An 18,467-nucleotide genomic window follows, 5' to 3' on the forward strand; every position below is an offset into this window, starting at 1 on the left:
GAATGGTGTGTCTGAAAGACGAAACCGGACTCTTAAGGACATGGTAAGGAGTATGATTTGTCACTCTACCTTACCAGAGTCACTCTGGGGAGAGGCACTTAAGACAGCAGCTTATATTCTTAATAGGGTACCAACTAAGGCAACTGCTAAAACACCTTATGAGCATTGGACTGGGCGAAAGCCAAGTCTGAAGCATTTTCATGTGTGGGGATGTCCAGCTGAGGCAAGGCCTTATAGGCCTCATGAAAAGAAATTGGACTCCCGTACAGTGAGTAGTTACTTTATTGGTTACTCTGAAAAATCAAGGGGCTATAAATTTTATGATCCAAGTATGAAATCCATATTTGAGACGGGTACAGCCACGTTCTTTGAGGATGTTGAGTTTGAGGGGGAAGATAAGGTTAGAAACTTTGTCTTAGAGGAAGAATCTGTATCTATTCCAGATGCGATTCATATGGTTGCTTTTGAAGAAGCAAATTTGGAACCTCCTCAGGACATAGTTGATGAAACCTTCCCTGCTCAAGGTGAGTTAGTAATTCATGAAGGACAAACTCAAAACCCTCAGGAACATGGACAAGAGGTGCAAGAGCCTATAGCTTTGCGTAGATCCACTAGAGAAAGGAGAAATGCAATTTCGGATGATTACATTTGCTTTCTTTTGGAACATGAGGGTGATGGCTTAATGGACAATGATCCATTAAACGTTCGTGAAGCCATCCAAAGTTCCAATTCGGAAAAGTGGATTGAAGCAATGAAAGAGGAGTATAAATCCATGCAAGACAATAAAGTTTGGGAACTTGTCCCATTACCAGAAGGTAAGAAACCCATTGGTTGCAAATGGATTTTTAAGACCAAGCGGGATTCTAATGGTAATGTGGAGAGGTATAAGGCACGTCTTGTAGCTAAGGGTTTTACTCAGAAGGAAGGGATTGACTATAAAGAGACTTTCTCTCCGGTTTCATCGAAAGACTCTCTTAGGACAATCATGGCTCTTGTAGCACATTATGATTTGGAGCTTCATCAGATGGATGTCAAAACAGCTTTTCTAAATGGAAACATTAATGAAAAGATTTATATGGTGCAACCAGAACACTTTGTAACGGGAGACCGAAAGAATATGGTTTGCAAATTGACAAAATCCATCTATGGGCTAAAACAGGCGTCTCGTCAATGGTACCACAAATTTCATGAGGTGATTCTCTCTTTTGGTTTTGAGATGAATTCAGTTGAAGATTGTGTGTATCACAAGTTCAGTGGGAGCAAGTATATTTTCTTGCTCTTGTATGTGGATGACATACTGCTTGCCACTAATGATGTGGGTACCTTGTTAGAAACCAAGACATTTCTATCCAGTAATTTTGAAATGAAGGATCTTGGTGAAGCTTCATTTGTATTAGGAATCCAGATACACCGAGACAGATCTCGGGGTATTCTTGGATTATCACAAAAGAGCTATATAGAAAAGGTGCTCAAAAGGTATGGCATGCAGGACTGTAAAGTAATGGATACTCCAGTTGCTAAGGGAGACAAATTTAGTCTCAATCAGTGCCCTAAAGGAAATCTGGAAATTCAGGAAATGCAAAAGATCCCTTATGCATCAGCTGTAGGGAGTCTTATGTATGCTCAAGTATGTACGCGTCCGGATATAGCGTTCATAGTTGGGGTTTTAGGCAGATATATGAGTAATCCAGGAATGGACCATTGGAAAGCAGCCAAAAGGGTCATGAGGTACTTAAAGAGAACAAAAGACTATATGCTCACATATAGGAGATCAGACCAATTAGAGATCATTGGGTATTCTGACTCCGATTTTGCGGGATGCCAAGATAGTAGACGATCTACTTCAGGCTATGTTTTTCTGTTAGCTGGTGGTGCGGTTTCTTGGCGTTCTGCCAAGCAAAACCTTGTAGCTTCATCCACCATGGCAGCAGAGTATATAGCATGTTATGAGGCATCACTTCAGTCATCATGGTTGAGAAATTTTGTCACTGGGCTGCGGATTGTGGAAAGGATTGAAAGACCACTAAAGTTATACTGTGACAATAAATCAGCCGTGTTGTTCTCCAACAACAATAGGAGTTCGGCAAAGTCGAAACACATCGACATTAAGTTCCTAGTTGTTAAGGAGAAGGTACAAAGTGGACAGCTTTCCATAGAACACTTAGGCACTAACTCCATGATTGCGGATCCTCTCACAAAAGCTATCACACCCAAGGTCTTTCATGAGCATGCTGCTCACATGGGTGTTCTACAGTGTGAGGATATTTTGGTTTAGTGGGAGTTAGAAAGTGCACACATTTTGTTATGTTCTATGTAATTTCAGTATTTTGTATGAATACTTTGTATTCAAACTTCAGTTGATTAATCATTCAGTTTGGTATTCTGTCATTATACTTTGTACAATAAGGTTTTATGTTATTATTAAGGATCTCACTAAAGTTAAGTAGGACCAGTTGAAAATTGACATGTACAGATCATATTCATGTAATTTTCATGCTACACATTTCATGATGTATCTGTGTCATTTGGTTGTGTCAATGTTGGTGATCATTGTTGAATTAGCCATGATTGATATGGCGAAGTTCACTGTGGTTCGATATGGAGACAGGACTAATGGACGGGATAATTTGGATATGCCTAAGTCATAATGGCAATTAAGCGCGCAATAAGGATAACACGTACGGAGAATCATATGTGTGACCAGTGGGAGATTGTTGGAATTTCTGACAATTTATGGGTCACAAATATAATTATATAATTGTGTTATGACCATTATTTAATTAGCCAAAATATAAAATGATCTTCAGTGATTAATTTGGTGGCTAAGGGCATATGTGTCATGAAATAATAATAAGTGTAGATACCTTCAGGCAATTTCTGATTTGATTAAGGGACTGAATCAGAATTATTGCAACTAAAGTAGTAACCACTACGGGGTTACTTTTATGGGTTATGGTCCCCATTTGTAGAGCAACAGGTTTTCAGGTGTTAAGGTTAAGGAGAATAAGGTAGGATGAGAATAGTGTTATCCAGGATAGGATGACACTATCCACCCATCCATAAGGCTCATTAGGTATAAGGATGAGGTTTCTCCTCATAACCAAATAGCTAAGGCATTCTCTCCCTAAGGAACCTTTTTCAGAAACTAAGGTATTCTCTCATTCCCCTCTAGAGAGAACTAAAGGAAAACCATTCGGCGCTCTATCATCTGGAAGATCATCGCACCCTCATACCTTCGAGATCCCGGAAATGGCTCAACAAGGTATGTTCTTCATCTTCACCATGAACTCATTTGGGGTTTCTTCGGTCTGGACCATGGATGTTCCATTCGGGTGTATGTATGGGCATACACATTAGGTTGTGGGAACAAAGCCATGGTCATAAGGACTTCCGCATTCACTCTATGGATTTCGGATGGAGAAGGCATTTCTCCAACAATTGTTTCTTCAGTTCAACTATCATTTTAGCTAACAAACTAACATGCATACTACAAAGTTTTAAACATAATTCATATGCATAATTGTATAAATCTGATCAAAACAAATCATGTTCACAAACTTGATAAAAAAACTAGTACAATGAAAATGATAAATAATATTAAAATACCAACACATATCCGTAGTTGAAACCCTTTTGAGCAAAAAGATCAAGATTTCATGGTAATAAAAGGGGACCTCTAATTATTAATATATTTGGTATATTATAGGTTGTAAGGTACACTAATTATTAATATATTATGCTAATGTGCTTCATAATATGAGTGTATATCAATTCTAAGCATGCTAAATGTTTTTCTTCAAGTTTTTCAATGTTAGAATTTCAAATCAAATAAGTGATTATCCGTGAAGAGTAAAAAAAATTAACATTTCTTGTGTTATTGGGAAATTTTATGTAACATATCAATCAATTATGTCCTACTTCTTTAGGATGTAAGAATACTCTTGAAATGTTTATTACAAAAAGATAAAAATTATTAACTTTCCACTAGAATAAAATCACATAACCAATGAGTTAAATGTAATTATAATTTTGAAAACAAATTAAGTTTTTATAACTACAAGACAACAAAAAAATTAACTAGAAATAAATAAAACTTTTATATAGTGTATTGATAATAAGAGCAATAAAATTTTAATGAGTAGACTCAAATTTAAAATATACTTTAACCAATATGACATTCTTTATTCTTTTTCATATAGTGGAACAATAAGTTGTCAAACATGCTTCACAAAAAATTGACCAAGTAAGATCATGAAAAAACTTTTATATAGTGTATTGATAATAAGAGCAATAAAATTTTAATGAGTAGACTCAAATTTAAAATATACTTTAACCAATATGACATTCTTTATTCTTTTTCATATAGTGGAACAATAAGTTGTCAAACATGCTTCACAAAAAATTGACCAAGTAAGATCATGAAAAAACCCCTAAGTGTATAGAGATTTTCATTCTTGAACTAAATTATTCTTTCATGAACTAGGTGAAAGACACATGTAACTGAGTCTGAAACCGTATCTTGACTCAAAACCTTAAGATATTAGATATATGAGAGAAAAAAATTTTATATTATGATTGCAACATCCACCATTTATATTTAATCATCATTAACTCTTAAATAAAAGTAATACAAATAAATGATGGATGATATACTATGTATAGATTTTTATAATGATAGTAAATATATATTAAACTCTTCTTGCAATGTAGAACAATAAGTTACAATTAAATTGTTTGAAGACTAAATTATATTTCCATATATATTTTGAACAATGTTTTTTTTGTACTACCAAAAATATTTTCCCACCTTATTAGTAAGAAACTAATCTCTTTCGAGATATGTGATTGTCCTTCCCAATAAATGTCGCTCCTAATAATCGAATGATTGATTTTTTGGTCGAGTATCTAATGGGACATAACTAGATGTATTCACATCTGGTGTCATATTTCTTGTGTCACTTCATATGTCAGTAGATACGATTGACCAAAAATATATTTAATAATTATAATTTTAACTTAAAATAATTTTTTCAACTAGATAGTTGGTATATAAAAAGTGAGACTAGAATTAATTTGCTTACCAACTAGATGAGTTGGTATATTTTGAACCATGTGATATAGTCGAATATATTCGTTTTATTTAATTAATTAATTTTGATAAATGGGTCGAAGCCCAAAAGCTATAGTGTCACTGTGTTAACGTCCTCCTTGTATTGTTTCTCTCAATTCCCTTCCTTCATATCCAGTGACCTCTACTATTCCAAGGTTCGCTTCTCTGTTTCTCTTTCCCTTTCTTCCTAATCAACAAACTTTTTCATTCTTTTCTATCACCATCATATTATTTAGTTACATTACATACTCTCAAATCCATACTTTTAGGTTTTAAGGGTTTTGATCACAAGTTTGATTGTTATTGAATGTTGATCGATATGAACAATGCTTTATGCTTTATTAAAGATAGGAATGTCACTATAATCAGATAAATATTATGTTTTTGTTATTATGCTAATAACAACTAAAAACTAAATTTTAGAATAATATCTGTCTCTTTTAATTTGTAAGCTTTGTTTTTCTATGTTAATCTTGTATAATTTTATATCTTGTATCATAGTCATTTTGGTCTATATAATGTGTAAGATTGCGGTACCCTTGTGACCCTGTGTGTTGTATTTGAAGTGCCTGGTCATATCTGTGCTTCCTAGGTGGAGTGCATAAGGGGGTTGAAACAAGAATGGCAGAGAGAGTAGCCTAATTCAATCAGTAAGGACAAGGAAGAGTGTTAGCTCGAGTCATAGTTACACAGTACGGGTACGAGTACATGCTTCACTTGGGTATGCTGTATTAATTTTATGAGACATTCTATATGACGGACCTGATATATGGTACACGGTACGGTGAATTCGTATGCAGGATTATGTAACTGTGGATGGAGACTTAGTTCCTTGCCCTATCTAACCTATTCAAGCTGTACCCAGATTTAGAAAATCTCAAAATTGCAAAATAGAAGTATCATGATTTCTCCTAGTATATGTATCCTGACTTACATTCTACATGTTAATATGTGTTGGTGCTTCATGTATCTCTCAAATAAGTATAATTGACATTCTGTTGTCATTTGCCTTTTTCTTCTCTCCTTGATCCAAAAGGAGTAGTGTGCTAAGCAGCAGCACTTTCCTTCCCCTTTTGTATCTTTCTAAGATCCATGGTAATTTGGTGCAGGATAAATGGGTGAGAAAAGGTTTCTCTCTAGTGTTCACGCTATTGTAGCGTGATTCATCTAGCAGCCTGATTATATTCACGTTTTAATTTTTTCATTTCTTTCCTCTTCAAACTTGAGGATGGGCCTCGATGCAACGATAAGGTTGTTTGTCTTGACCTGGAGGTCATGAGTTCAAAATCCTAGAAAGATCATATTCACTTGTGAGAGTAAGGCTTGTATATCTACCCTTCTCAGACCCCACTAGGTGTGAGCCTCGTACACTGGGTCGTCCTTTTTATTATTATTTTTTAATAACTTTGTGTTTTACACAGCCTAATTGAATTTTCTTGTGATGTCACATACTGACATGTTTAAAACACAAGGGGCCACTTTATAACATGCTAAGCCTTTCTTTTCTTTGGCAGTTCATTTCCATCATAAGAAATTTGATTGCATCAAAGGCACATTCGGTTGTGCATAGGACTTTCTCTTTCATCCAGTTACCCATGGCTTCTTTGTTCCAGAAATTTCAGAAGGTATATCCTTCTCTTACGATATAATCATTTTGACCATATGTCATTGCATTGTTTTCTGGCTGAAGACATTCTTACCTTTGGCTCAGATTAGCCAAAATATATATCAACTATTATTTGTTTTTGGGATAAAACAAGAGATTGTGAACAGACAAAAAATAAATAAAGATGGCTTTCTTTCAATGTTCCAATGAAGGACCATTCTGTCTAAAATTAGCAACCAAAACTCATTCAGGGCGTAGTATATTTTTTTTGTCCAGTAGAGCATGATCCATTTCACTGAAAGACTGTAGGTGCTTATGTCATTTGCTGAAATTTTCCATATCCCTACATGAAGCCATTAAGATAAAGAAATCTTAATTCCTTTTATTCTTTATCCTCTGATAGACTTAAGCTCCATTTTTTGTATTGTTTTGTGATCATTCAGCAGGTTACTAGAACTTTTATCTCAAGGTTGTATAACTATACAACATTTGTTGTTGTTGTTGTTATTTTCTTGTATAACTATGTGATATGCTAGCATAAGTTTCTTTTGTTCCATATGAATTTTGAGAACATCAATATTTCTGAAAGGAAGAACTCTATATTTATTTGATGGAAGTGTAATATAGTAATTTTTGCAGGAACATAATTCTGTACTTAAGCTATGATAAGCTATAATTACCCGTTGTGAATCCATTTAAACTAATCACAACAATGAGTCCTAGTTTGGATTTGTTTTCAGGCTGTGAAAACCCTTGCAAAACGCCCTGTGTTCTCTAAGGATCCAAGACAACTACAATTTGAAGCTGACATTAATCGCTTGTTCCTTTATTTAAGGTCAGTTTCGTTGTCTTCAACTTCATTATTAATGATGAATACTAAAGCACAGTTATGCAGTGGTATAATTTTGTAAATGTTCTCTCTCTCTTGTGAATTGTAAAATCTTATTCTTCACTATATTCTCATCTGCTCAATTTGTTGTCTGATCCAGAGTAGTTTTCTTTCTTACCCCTTTTTTCTCTCTCATACTCTCCTCCTTTATCATATTGGAGAAATACTTTGCTATCTGCAGTTTCTCTCCACCATTATCTTTGAATACTTGTATTTGATGCTGTAACTGTCTCAAATGTAGTTTAGATATATTTCTGTGCTTCACACTGTGAGCTGTATGTCCAACATGTCCTTTTTTCCTTTGTTTCTGGACTTTGTTTGAAAATTATAAGGGAAACCCTGAGCCATGCTCAAATGGTCATAAGACACACCTAATTCTTTTAATTTGGTGATTGTATTGGTTTGTAGAATACATTAAATTTGCTTTTATTTGCATATTGCTACTGTTTGAGATATAAAACCATTTGTGAGCCTTACCACATGTCAAGCATTTGACATATTTGGTTCTTGTTTCTTGGAATGGTATCAAAGCCATAATTAACAACTGTTTAGAGGGTCTCGTGGTCATTCAAGCTGGGTATGTAAACCACCTGGTTCCCACTGGCCTAGCCTGCGATGGACATACCTTAACCACGTTGGATCAGTTTGGTGTGCATTTAAATGGACCAGCTAAAAGATGGTCTGAGTCCACACTGCATGGAGCCGCAGGTTTGTGGGCTGATTCACTACCAGCTTTTTTTTCCCACTGATCTTTCTGGAAGGTGTTGGGTTGAGCATGGTTGTGACTACCTGACTGGCAAGCTCCCTGGACTTGGCATGGATGAAGACAGTATCAGCATCAAAGTTAATAATGGTGAATGTGACAGGGATTTACCTGCACAGTAGAAATTCAGTTGCAGAAGCTCGAGAAGTTCGATACTCTTAACCAGGGAGTAGTTTAGTTAGAATAAGAGGTCTCTAGTGTGCTTCCTTATGAGTTCAGCCAACAGAATTTACAGAATTTTAGAAAAATAAAGGAAAAGTGTGGATGCAGTGCTGTAACATGGCTGCAATCCAAATTACAGAAAATGCATAAAAGAAATGATAAAAAATATCCCGGTGACATAGAGGACGTGGATGTAGGCATTGGGGTTGGTAGAGAGGTGGCCATCACAGGCAGGGAAGTGGGAGAGAACAGTGAAGAGTAAACTACTTTGTTGTACTGTTTTGCTTATTTGTCCCTGCGTCGATTACAATATAAATCATATTTCTCCCAGCAGCATATTTGCTGCATAGTTTGTTCGATTTTGGAATGATATTGGGTTCCATTGTTTGGGCTGTCTAAAATAGGATGGAGTGGAATGGAATTTTAATGGAATGTTTTCCATTCCATTCTATCCAATATATCTATTTTTCTTCCCTCCCAACTTGGGAGCATGATATGGAACCAACTTATTGTTCCACTTCGTTGCACTCCACTCATCATTAAATATTCAAACATAGCCAAAGGACAAAAATCACAAAGGAACAATTAAAAAAATGTCCAAAGATTAAGTTAATTTGAACTTTGAGATGTTAGGTCTTCGATGCAATGCTAGTTTTACATAGATAAATTGTTATCTATTTGATGTTTTTGTGAGTTCATATTCTTTTAATGACTAGATTTCATTAGTTTGTGTATGTGATGCTTTTCCTTTTTAACATGTAAATATATTTTGCTTATGTAAAGATTTTAATATCCAGTTACAATCGGTTGGGGAAGAGTGCTGATGAGGCAGATGTAGAAGAGATTATTGAGGGGTCTAGTAAAACCTCTGCCACTGATCAACAGATTCAAGTGCAAGAAAATGTGCATTCACAAATTAAAACATTTTGCACCTTCATGGATGAAATTCTTCTTCCAAGTGAAAAGACAGTGACTGACCCATTTGAATCATCTCAACAAGCAAACACTTTGCCGCGCCGAAGTGGGCTTAGTTTTGCTGTGGGTAGGAGTGTTTCACCTACTAATGATTCTGGTGAGTTTTTCCACTTTTATTTTGGTTGGATTTTGCAATATTTTCATGTTTTTACTTATTTTCTTGTCATCAATAAATTTCGCCATTTAAAGGTTTCTATCGTATTCAGAAATTTAGGTAGCAGCCAGTAACCCAGTTACAGTCATTTGACATATTTGACATTTTAAGTACAACATGTCCTCAAAATTCAACGTCTTTTCCTAATCAGCACATTCTCATATTTGATGTGATTTGTGTTTTAATAGCCATGACATATTATTGAAAAGAGTGGATGTGATTATTATGGTTGTGTGCTTTCCAGTTGAAAAATTCCCCATTTTTATAAAATTTCATGAAGTTGATCTGCCAGTTTGTTTCAACACTACATTATTTACTTACCGCTAATTGTACTATTTCTCTTCGTTAAGATCCGAAGCAGTATAGAAAAGTGCCCTAGTATAGTAATAACTTTTATTTATAATTTCACATTATTAGGATTTTTCTCCCTTTTGATGTTCACTGTAGCCACTTGTCATTGATGTGCTTTTGGAGCAGCTGTCCCTCAGACAAAACCATTAAGCCAAGCTGAAGTTTCTCAGAAATTGAAAGATCAACTTGGCTACACGCTTAGTGTTAAGCCTTCTCAAATACCTCACAAGGATGCTGGCCAGGGTCTATTTGTCGATGGTGCAGTAGATGTTGGTGCTGTGGTGGCCTTTTACCCTGGAGTAGTCTACTCTCCGGCTTATTATCGTTATATTCCAGGATACCCAAAAGTTGATGCACAGAACCCGTATTTGATCACAAGATACGACGGGAGTGTCATAAATGCTCAACCGTGGGGATCTGGAGGTGATGAGCGACAACTGTGGCATGGAAGAAAGATGAGAGAAATCAAGGCTGATGTAAAAGGAGGCGAGAAAGGTTCAGAGAAGTTGTGGAAACTTCTAAGTAAGCCTTTGGAAGGCAACCAAGGAGATAACAGTGAAGTACTTGAACTTAGAAATCCGTTAGCTTTAGCTCATTTCTCCAATCATCCTCCGAAAGGGGTGCTACCAAATGTCATGATTTGCCCATATGATTTCCCATTGACTGAGAACAACATGAGAATCTACATTCCGAACATATTGTTTGGAAAGGCAGAAGTAAAGATGAGGAGATTTGGCAGCTTTTGGTTCAAATCTGGAGCATTGAAGAATAGCGGGTCAAACATTCCGATTTTGAAAAGTCTTGTTTTGGTAGCTACTAGGGCTCTTCAAGATGAGGAACTCCTCCTCAACTACAGGCTGAGCAACACTAAGAAGAGACCACAATGGTATGCTCCAGTGGATGAGGAAGAGGACAGGAGAAGATGGAGCTAAACAATCCAATGACTTCACAATTCTGTTATTCTTTTCTTATACAAACCTGTATTTTTACTCCTTATTTGGATCTTATTTTTATGACATGGTAATAATGAAGCACAATACTTTTTGTTGTGAGTTATGAAGCTAGGAATGAAATTTTGCTGGGTTATTTTTGGTCCCCTTCTCAAAATCCTAAGTCAAGGGAATGTACCAAACTTGCAAAACAATGCTAGCTAATTTTAGCTGATAGCTGCACTAAACATTGGCACCAACTCTGTTGTTTGTTTACCAAACTTTTGACATTATGCCCATTTATTTTTGAAGATAGAAAATGTACACATTGTATGAGTTTTATACAATTCCTTTGTTTTTATTTTTACCTCAAACTATGAATTTAGTTTGTATAGGCATTTTGGATGTCCATTCATATATAATCCTCCTTGTTTCTTAAAAAAAGTAACTCAAATGAATAATGTATAATGTACTGATTGTGTATAAATTTTTATAGTGATATCACATAGATATTAAACTTAGTTTTGTCTCTTACCTATTTCTATTTTCTTTGTATACACTTCTCTTTAAAATATAAAAAAAACTGTGGACACCATTTATGGCCAAGTTTTTGTGTCAATGAAACATTTTCTCCATTTACATTATATGTTCCAGCTTGATTATGTAGTACCTTAAAAGTAGTTTTTTTTTTTTGCTTTTATGAGATGCATTGGAGTACCCACTTTACTCTTTGGTGCAAGAACTAAATATGAGAAAATTTCCTAAATTCGTTCTCAGTATATTTTTCTTCAAATATACATCTCTTCGTGAAGTCTAGTTTTGCTTGTACTTAATTTTCTTGTCATGAAAGATTTTCTCAACTGTGACAATAGAGTAATAATCATTCTCGGCTAAATCACAACATGGTCCTTTCATGATTCAAGAAACATAAAAAGTTTATCTTTCGTTAAAAGTAGATTGATAATTGTAAAAAGTTGGATATAATGTGTCATATCTATTATTTTTAAATTTTAAAAATTGCTGCCAATTTCCCCATACTTGTGGTTTTCGAAAGAAGTGGACACATGAATTTTAAGATTAGATCTTTATTTTTGGTATAAACTATTTTGTATTTATACACCACAAGTTTGCTAACTAATCCAGATTCACAGAAGGTGAATGCATCTTAAGAATCCATTATATCAACTTTTTATTCATTAAGATTTAAATTAAACACTCTTAATATTTTATAATATCTGGGTAAGAGTGAGTCCAACTTATTTAATCTATTTTAATTATTCTGAATTTTTGAATTCAATTAATAAATACAAATTAGATTATTTATTTATAAATATTACTTTTCATTTGATTATTATTTAAAAATCACCAATCTCAGAATATTAATTTAATTAATATGTGTAAATTTATTATTTATTTTGAAATATTATTATTTTATAAATTATCATCAATAAGTTTAATAATAAAATATTATTATAATTAATTGTTTTATGTCACTATTGTTTGTCGGTGTTGTTATTATTAATATTACAACTCTCATCATCACTATCACCATACCAATACCATCATCATCTTTGGCATCTCTAGATTATTGTTATCATTATCACTATTACCACCAAAAGTCATTACTATAGTTATTGTCAAACCCATTATTATTGTGGCTACCATTGTCATTTTTTTAACACTATTTTTATATATTTCATATTATTTTAATTGTATTGTACATCATCCACCAATCTATATACAAAACAAATAAAAAGTTTCGTTGTAGGTGAAATAATTAAAAGTAACATAAAAATGGATTGGATTGTGTTTACCAATGGTTAAAAGTACAATAAAATCCTTTTGGCATAGAAAAACAATCTTAACCATGATTAAAAAAATTAAACAATTGACTAGTCTATTTTGTAAATTAATTTTCAAACAATTACATCGTCCTGTAGAAATTGATTTAAAACATGTTTGAGAGAAAAGTTGTTGTGGTAACAAAAGACCAAAACTTCTGAGATTAGAAAGAAATTATATAAGCTTAATAAAAGAGTTAAGGGATAGAAGATTCAAAAAAGTATTTATTTGCCAAAAATCGTAAGTTATATCTAGTTCCTTGACAACACCAAGATTCCATTATCATCCAATACTGATTATATGAAGAATTATTGTCTGCACAACTAGTCTTTTTAGGGTAAACAACTTGAGTATTGTTTAGACATCTAACATTTACAAGCTCAACACTAAACAATAGTTGTTTATGTTAGAAAGCGTTATATAATTTTGCAAGCCTCTCAATCACATTAAATAAATGTAATAAATATGAAAGAAAAAGAATGTGAATTTAATAACAAATGATTAAATATCCAGTTAATCTCAATACTATTAAATACAAGATGATTAAAATGTGATGTGAACCCCAAAGAGCCTAACCTTGATTATGATGGCCTTGAAGGCATAAGTGGTCCTATGACTAGGGCTAGGGCAAAAATGACTGAAAATGCCCTTGGACAACTCATAGGGTTGATCCATGATGGTGAGCCAGAAATAGCCCAAGGGGGTTTAAAGATGCGTAGTAGCATCTTGGTCCATGGTTCTGACTAAGTCAAAGACGGAACAAGCCACACGCATGAGACAAATCACGGGTCTGGCACAGACGCCAAATTTGACACTGGCACGGAGCCAGGCCCATGGAACCTGACCAACACAACTCTGACCGAGCTGAGGTCCCTGGCGCACCAAGTGCTGAGCCAAACACTGGGCTAATCTGGCCTGGCCAGGAAATCTGACCGAGGCGCATGCGCCTAGCGTGCCGCATCAGGCACTAGGCGTAGCCTGACCGAGTTAGGCCTAGCCAATTTAGTTAGCATTGAGCATTGTTAATTTTAACAATAAATGTGTGGGCTAATTTTTGTCCAACACTTAGTTAATTTATTTTAAGTGTTTTGATCATAAATCTGCCCATAAATAATGTCCAGTTTGAAAAATGGCTTGTGGAAGACCAAACCAAGCCTAAAAGTGTAACCGACACTTTAATGTTTGGACCAACTTTTATTTTTCATGAACCAAAGCCATTCTAACTGAGTCTATTATTATTTGGAAGGTAAATAAAGACTATTGTAGTTGTTGGAGGATGATTGCTCGATGGGAATCAAAATATGATCGTGAAGGGGCTTAATGGAGCATTTATGGTGCTTAAACACCTTGTCTGGACCGTTGGAGCTTAATTCACCTGGGCACATTTCATCCAGGGGAATCCTAAGTCACTTTCAGAGCCGTTGGAGCAAAAATTCTCTTGTGGAATTAACATGTGCCCGTTGGAGACCTGAATTGTGCATTAATGGTGCATTATGGACATGTTCTAGCAGTTGGCAGCGTGATAACTTGCACCAACGACATTCTAAGCTATTTAGTGCATGACCACTCATCATTCAGCCGAGGGAAATTCCTTCCTTGAAAAAGGGAATCCAATGCCAAGCATAAGTGCACCCGAGGACCATTAAGAAGGCCATAACTTTAACAATTCAACATGTGTCGACTTGGAGGTCAAACAAGAATCCTATGAAGCTCATCAAGCCTAGCTGTAAGCATTAAGGAGTCATCAAGTCTCATTCACCATGAGACTTAATTGTGGGCCGTGCACTTAAGAGGAAATGGAATCCTATGCTCTTCATATTACAACCGTGGCATCCAAGGCATCCTAGACATAAGTCATTATGTTAGTCTTTCAATTGTAATAAAGCACCAGAAACACATGTGCTAAATTCTTTACCAATCGAATGTAGTCTAGTTTAGGAATAGATTCATTTGGCTCATGGTATCCTATGTTAGATTACCATGCATTAGCCTTACCATCTCAATGTTAGCCAACCGTGGGAGCCTAATGGCTTGCCTATAACTGTAAGACTTTTGAAATGGAATAAACAAGTTAAGTTAACTTGAATTATTTGTGAATTAAGGATTGAATCATTGTGAGAGTATTCTCCAAACCTTCTTGGCTGAACGAATATTAGAAGTTCTTATCAAGAACCAAGTTCTTGTGGCGAGCATCACTTTGGCTTATCAACACCTCAAGTGTTGTGGCGCCTTCACCTCAAATCTAATCCATCTTCTTTTATCCAAATTTCATATTTCTTCTGCCTATTTTATTCTAAAAGCTCTATTCAACCATGAGCTTGGTCAAGCACCAACCAAGATAGATCGTTCAAGAGCCTTTTATCCAATAGGTTCACATCAAGTGACATCAGAGCTAGTCTCTTGCTTGGTGTTCACTATTCTTTCTTGGCCATGAGTATATTTATCTTTGTCTTTATCTTTCAAAAGTGTCAAAAAGTCCAAAAATAAAAAGTGTCAAAAAAGTCCAAAAACAAAAAAAGTGTCAAAGTCCAAAAATCATAAAGTGTCAAAGTGATTCTACAGAAGTTCAATAGAATCTAAAAGAGTAAAAAAAAAGTGTCAAGTGTTAAGTTCTTTCTTTGAGGTATAACTCAAGTCACAATGTTCCAATTTTGAGAAGTTGGAGTAATTTTCTTTCACAAAATTCTTGGTTCAAACTTGGTTTACTTAAGAAGGCCATGGAGGATAGGGTGTTGAGTGATACACCATTCCCTACATTTTCCACAAACAAAAAGTGAGTGATACACGTGAGTTTGAGTGAAATGTCTAATCATGAAAGTGATAGTTCTCCATTGTCCCCAAGGACAATAACCCTACATGCCATGATAACTACACAATTTCAAACACTCCAAAGATAAATGGAGCAAATGAAACTGGAGTATGATAGGAGGCTTGATAACCGTGCCTATAGGTATTCAAGTTACTCGGATGATGAAGGAGGCATGGGTAGGCAAATGAGGGAAGCAAGAAGGGGAAGAAGAATGGAGGATGCCAAACTAGAAGGGATCAAGATAAAGGTACCAACCTTTATTGGCAAAAATGATCTGGAGGCTTACCTTGAGTGAGAATTGAAAATTGAACAAGTGTTTGATTGCAATTCTTATAATGAGGAAAAAATAAGTGAAGGTGGCAACCTTGGAGTTCAAGGAGTATGCCATGATTTGGTGGGATCAACTTCAAAAGGAAAGGAGAAGAATTGGTGCTGAACCTATTGATACATGGGAAGAGATGAAGCTGATCACGAGGAGACGATTTATTCCTAACTCCTATCAAATGGATATTCACAACAAACTACAAAGGCTAACACAAGGGTAAAGTGTTGATGAGTATTTCAAGGAGATGGAATTTTCCTTGTTGAGGTCTAATTTTCATGAAGACCGAGAAGCCATTATGGCAAGGTTCTTGCATGGGTTGAATCAAGACATCCAAGACATTGTTGAATTATAACACTATGTTGAGTTGGATGATCTAGTTCAACAAGCTGTGAAGGTAGAGGAGCAATTGAGGAGGAAGAAGTCTAAATTCACTTCGAGGTCTAGTTCCAAATATCAATCATCAAGATGGGTGGACAAAATCAAGAAGGAGGGCCCAACAAAGGAAGCTACACCTAGCACCAAAGGATCCGTGACTACTAGCTAAGGTAAACAACCTATGGTGGTAAGTCAAAGGAGTAGAGATGTCAACTATTTCAAGTGCTTAGGCCTTGGACACATTGCCTCTCAATGTCCTACAAGGAAGACAATGATCATGACTAATGGGGAGATATAATCTCAATCCGAAGCCTCAAGTGATGAAGAGGATGGTCATAGGGATGGCAACGGGCACGAGCGGACACGGGTAATAGTTACCCGCTGCCCGTTTTGAAATTTTGGGTCACTACCCATACCCACCCGTACCCGTACGGGTACCCGCGTGCGGGTATTTTGCGGGTATTCTGGGTACCCGCGGGTATTTCTGGGTACCCGTGGGTATTTCTGGATACTCATGGGGTTTTGTATTATCAACAAATTTATAATTCCTACTCAACCATAAATTCAACAATTCTTTCATAATATTGAAGAGTAATCATAAAAATTCAATTGTTCATACAAATTTTAAAATTTAAACTACTTTCAAAATATTAAGTCTTCAACAAAATGAAATGAAAAATATATTCATTGCTGCAGTTTTCGAATCTTCTTCAACGGTTAACGTCATTCCCTCCAATAGCACACTACCTCGGCTAGTTGAGTCCTATAAAAAAATCAAAATTTAAAATCAAAGCAAGAAACATAATTCTTTTTAAGTGGTCTCAAATCAATCACAACTTAACAATGTTACTAACATCAAAATCTTCCAATACTGTACCACACTCAATGATGTCCAGTTTTGAATTTGAAGAGCCTGCAAAAACATAATAACTTCATTCAAGATTTATATAATAATCTACAAAATATGTAATTAAAAGTAATAGATAATATTACCTTTCATGTCACACCTTTGCCAATCCTGGAGACACATCAATGTCTCTATGGTATCTGGACGCAATCTACTATGATGGGGAGTAAGAATCCGTCCTCCAGTACTAAATGAAGATTCTGAAGCAACAGTGGAGATAGGAATTGCAAGTAAATCTCTTGCAATTCTTTGCAAGGTTGGATATTTTATCCCATTTACTTTCCACCAAGTTAAGATGTCAAACTCTCCACCTTGATCGGGTAATACTCCATCCTCTAAATATATGTCTAGTTCTGACTTACTGTGTGCTGTAGCAATATTTTGCTCAGAAACAAAACATTGATACTTTGCCCTCCAATCAATATTCACTCCATCTGCCCCCACAACTATTAAATTTAGAGTTTGACTTGAAAAAATACTCTCTTTATCCTTCATTTTAATCTCATACTCTTTTACCAACTCTTCACAAATACCTTTCATCTTGTTCATTTCAGAAACATGTTGTTCTCCATAAATTATGGGATAAAAAAAATCTAAAAAACATAGTTTGTATCTAGGATCTAACATAGCACCAACAGCCATCAAAGCACCTATATCACCCAATACTTATCAAATTTGACATACATTGCTTCAACCATTTGTTGAATAACAAGGTTAGTAGATTGAAGCCAGTCAAGTAATGCCAATTTAATTTCACAAAGTTTTGGAAAAAGGACATTTGCAGTTGGATACAAAGTACCAGAAAACACTAATGTCACATTATAAAATAACTTCAACCTTTGACAAATTTCATTGGTCATCTCCCATTCATCTTCACTCGACAATGCTTTATATTGATTTTCTCTTAGTGATAATCTTTGGAAGACATCTCTATATATTAGTGCCACATGAAGCATCAAGAATGTAGAATTCCATCTAGTCTTGCAATCAAGTTCTAACTTTTTATCATATCGAATGCTTAAATGTTCACACGTCTCCTCAAATTTTTCCTCTCTTTTTGGAGTTGCCGTCCAAAAGCTAACACTATCTCTAACCCTCTCTATTGCACTAGAGATAACGGACAACCCATCCTTCACAATCAAATTTAGTATATGAGCAGAACAACGCATGTGAAATAACTGCCCACCCAAAATAAACGATCTAGGTGAAATCTTACACAACATGCACTCAATCATTCTATCATTTGTAGTGCAATTATCAACAATCAGAG

The 18,467-nt window shown here is 35.2% G+C and overlaps 2 protein-coding genes across 5 annotated transcripts; one reads left to right on the forward strand and one right to left on the reverse strand.

Moving 5' to 3' along the window:
- On the forward strand, positions 5,182-11,232 carry LOC109361131. Of its 4 annotated transcripts, none has more exons than XM_019606456.1 (5): positions 5,182-5,265; positions 6,625-6,735; positions 7,457-7,551; positions 9,328-9,602; positions 10,137-11,232. In XM_019606456.1, exons 2-5 carry the CDS (start codon positions 6,706-6,708, stop codon positions 10,940-10,942), a joined length of 1,206 nt encoding a protein of 401 aa, XP_019462001.1. In that variant the 5' UTR covers positions 5,182-5,265; positions 6,625-6,705; the 3' UTR covers positions 10,943-11,232. The 4 variants fall into 4 exon arrangements, with proteins under 4 accessions (XP_019462001.1, XP_019462004.1, XP_019462003.1 ...); XM_019606459.1 differs by lacking the exon at positions 5,182-5,265 and adding an exon at positions 5,606-5,808; XM_019606458.1 differs by lacking the exon at positions 5,182-5,265 and adding an exon at positions 6,403-6,426.
- On the reverse strand, positions 17,121-18,453 carry LOC109359751 (zinc finger BED domain-containing protein RICESLEEPER 2-like). Its single transcript, XM_019604446.1, has 2 exons — positions 17,284-18,453; positions 17,121-17,203 (listed from the first exon to the last, which is right to left on the reverse strand). The coding sequence occupies exons 1-2, from the start codon at positions 17,837-17,839 to the stop codon at positions 17,121-17,123; spliced, it is 639 nt and encodes a 212-aa protein (XP_019459991.1). The 5' UTR covers positions 17,840-18,453.

Source organism: Lupinus angustifolius, chromosome LG11, assembly GCF_001865875.1.
Source record: "Lupinus angustifolius cultivar Tanjil chromosome LG11, LupAngTanjil_v1.0, whole genome shotgun sequence".
Taxonomy (NCBI): domain Eukaryota; kingdom Viridiplantae; phylum Streptophyta; class Magnoliopsida; order Fabales; family Fabaceae; genus Lupinus; species Lupinus angustifolius.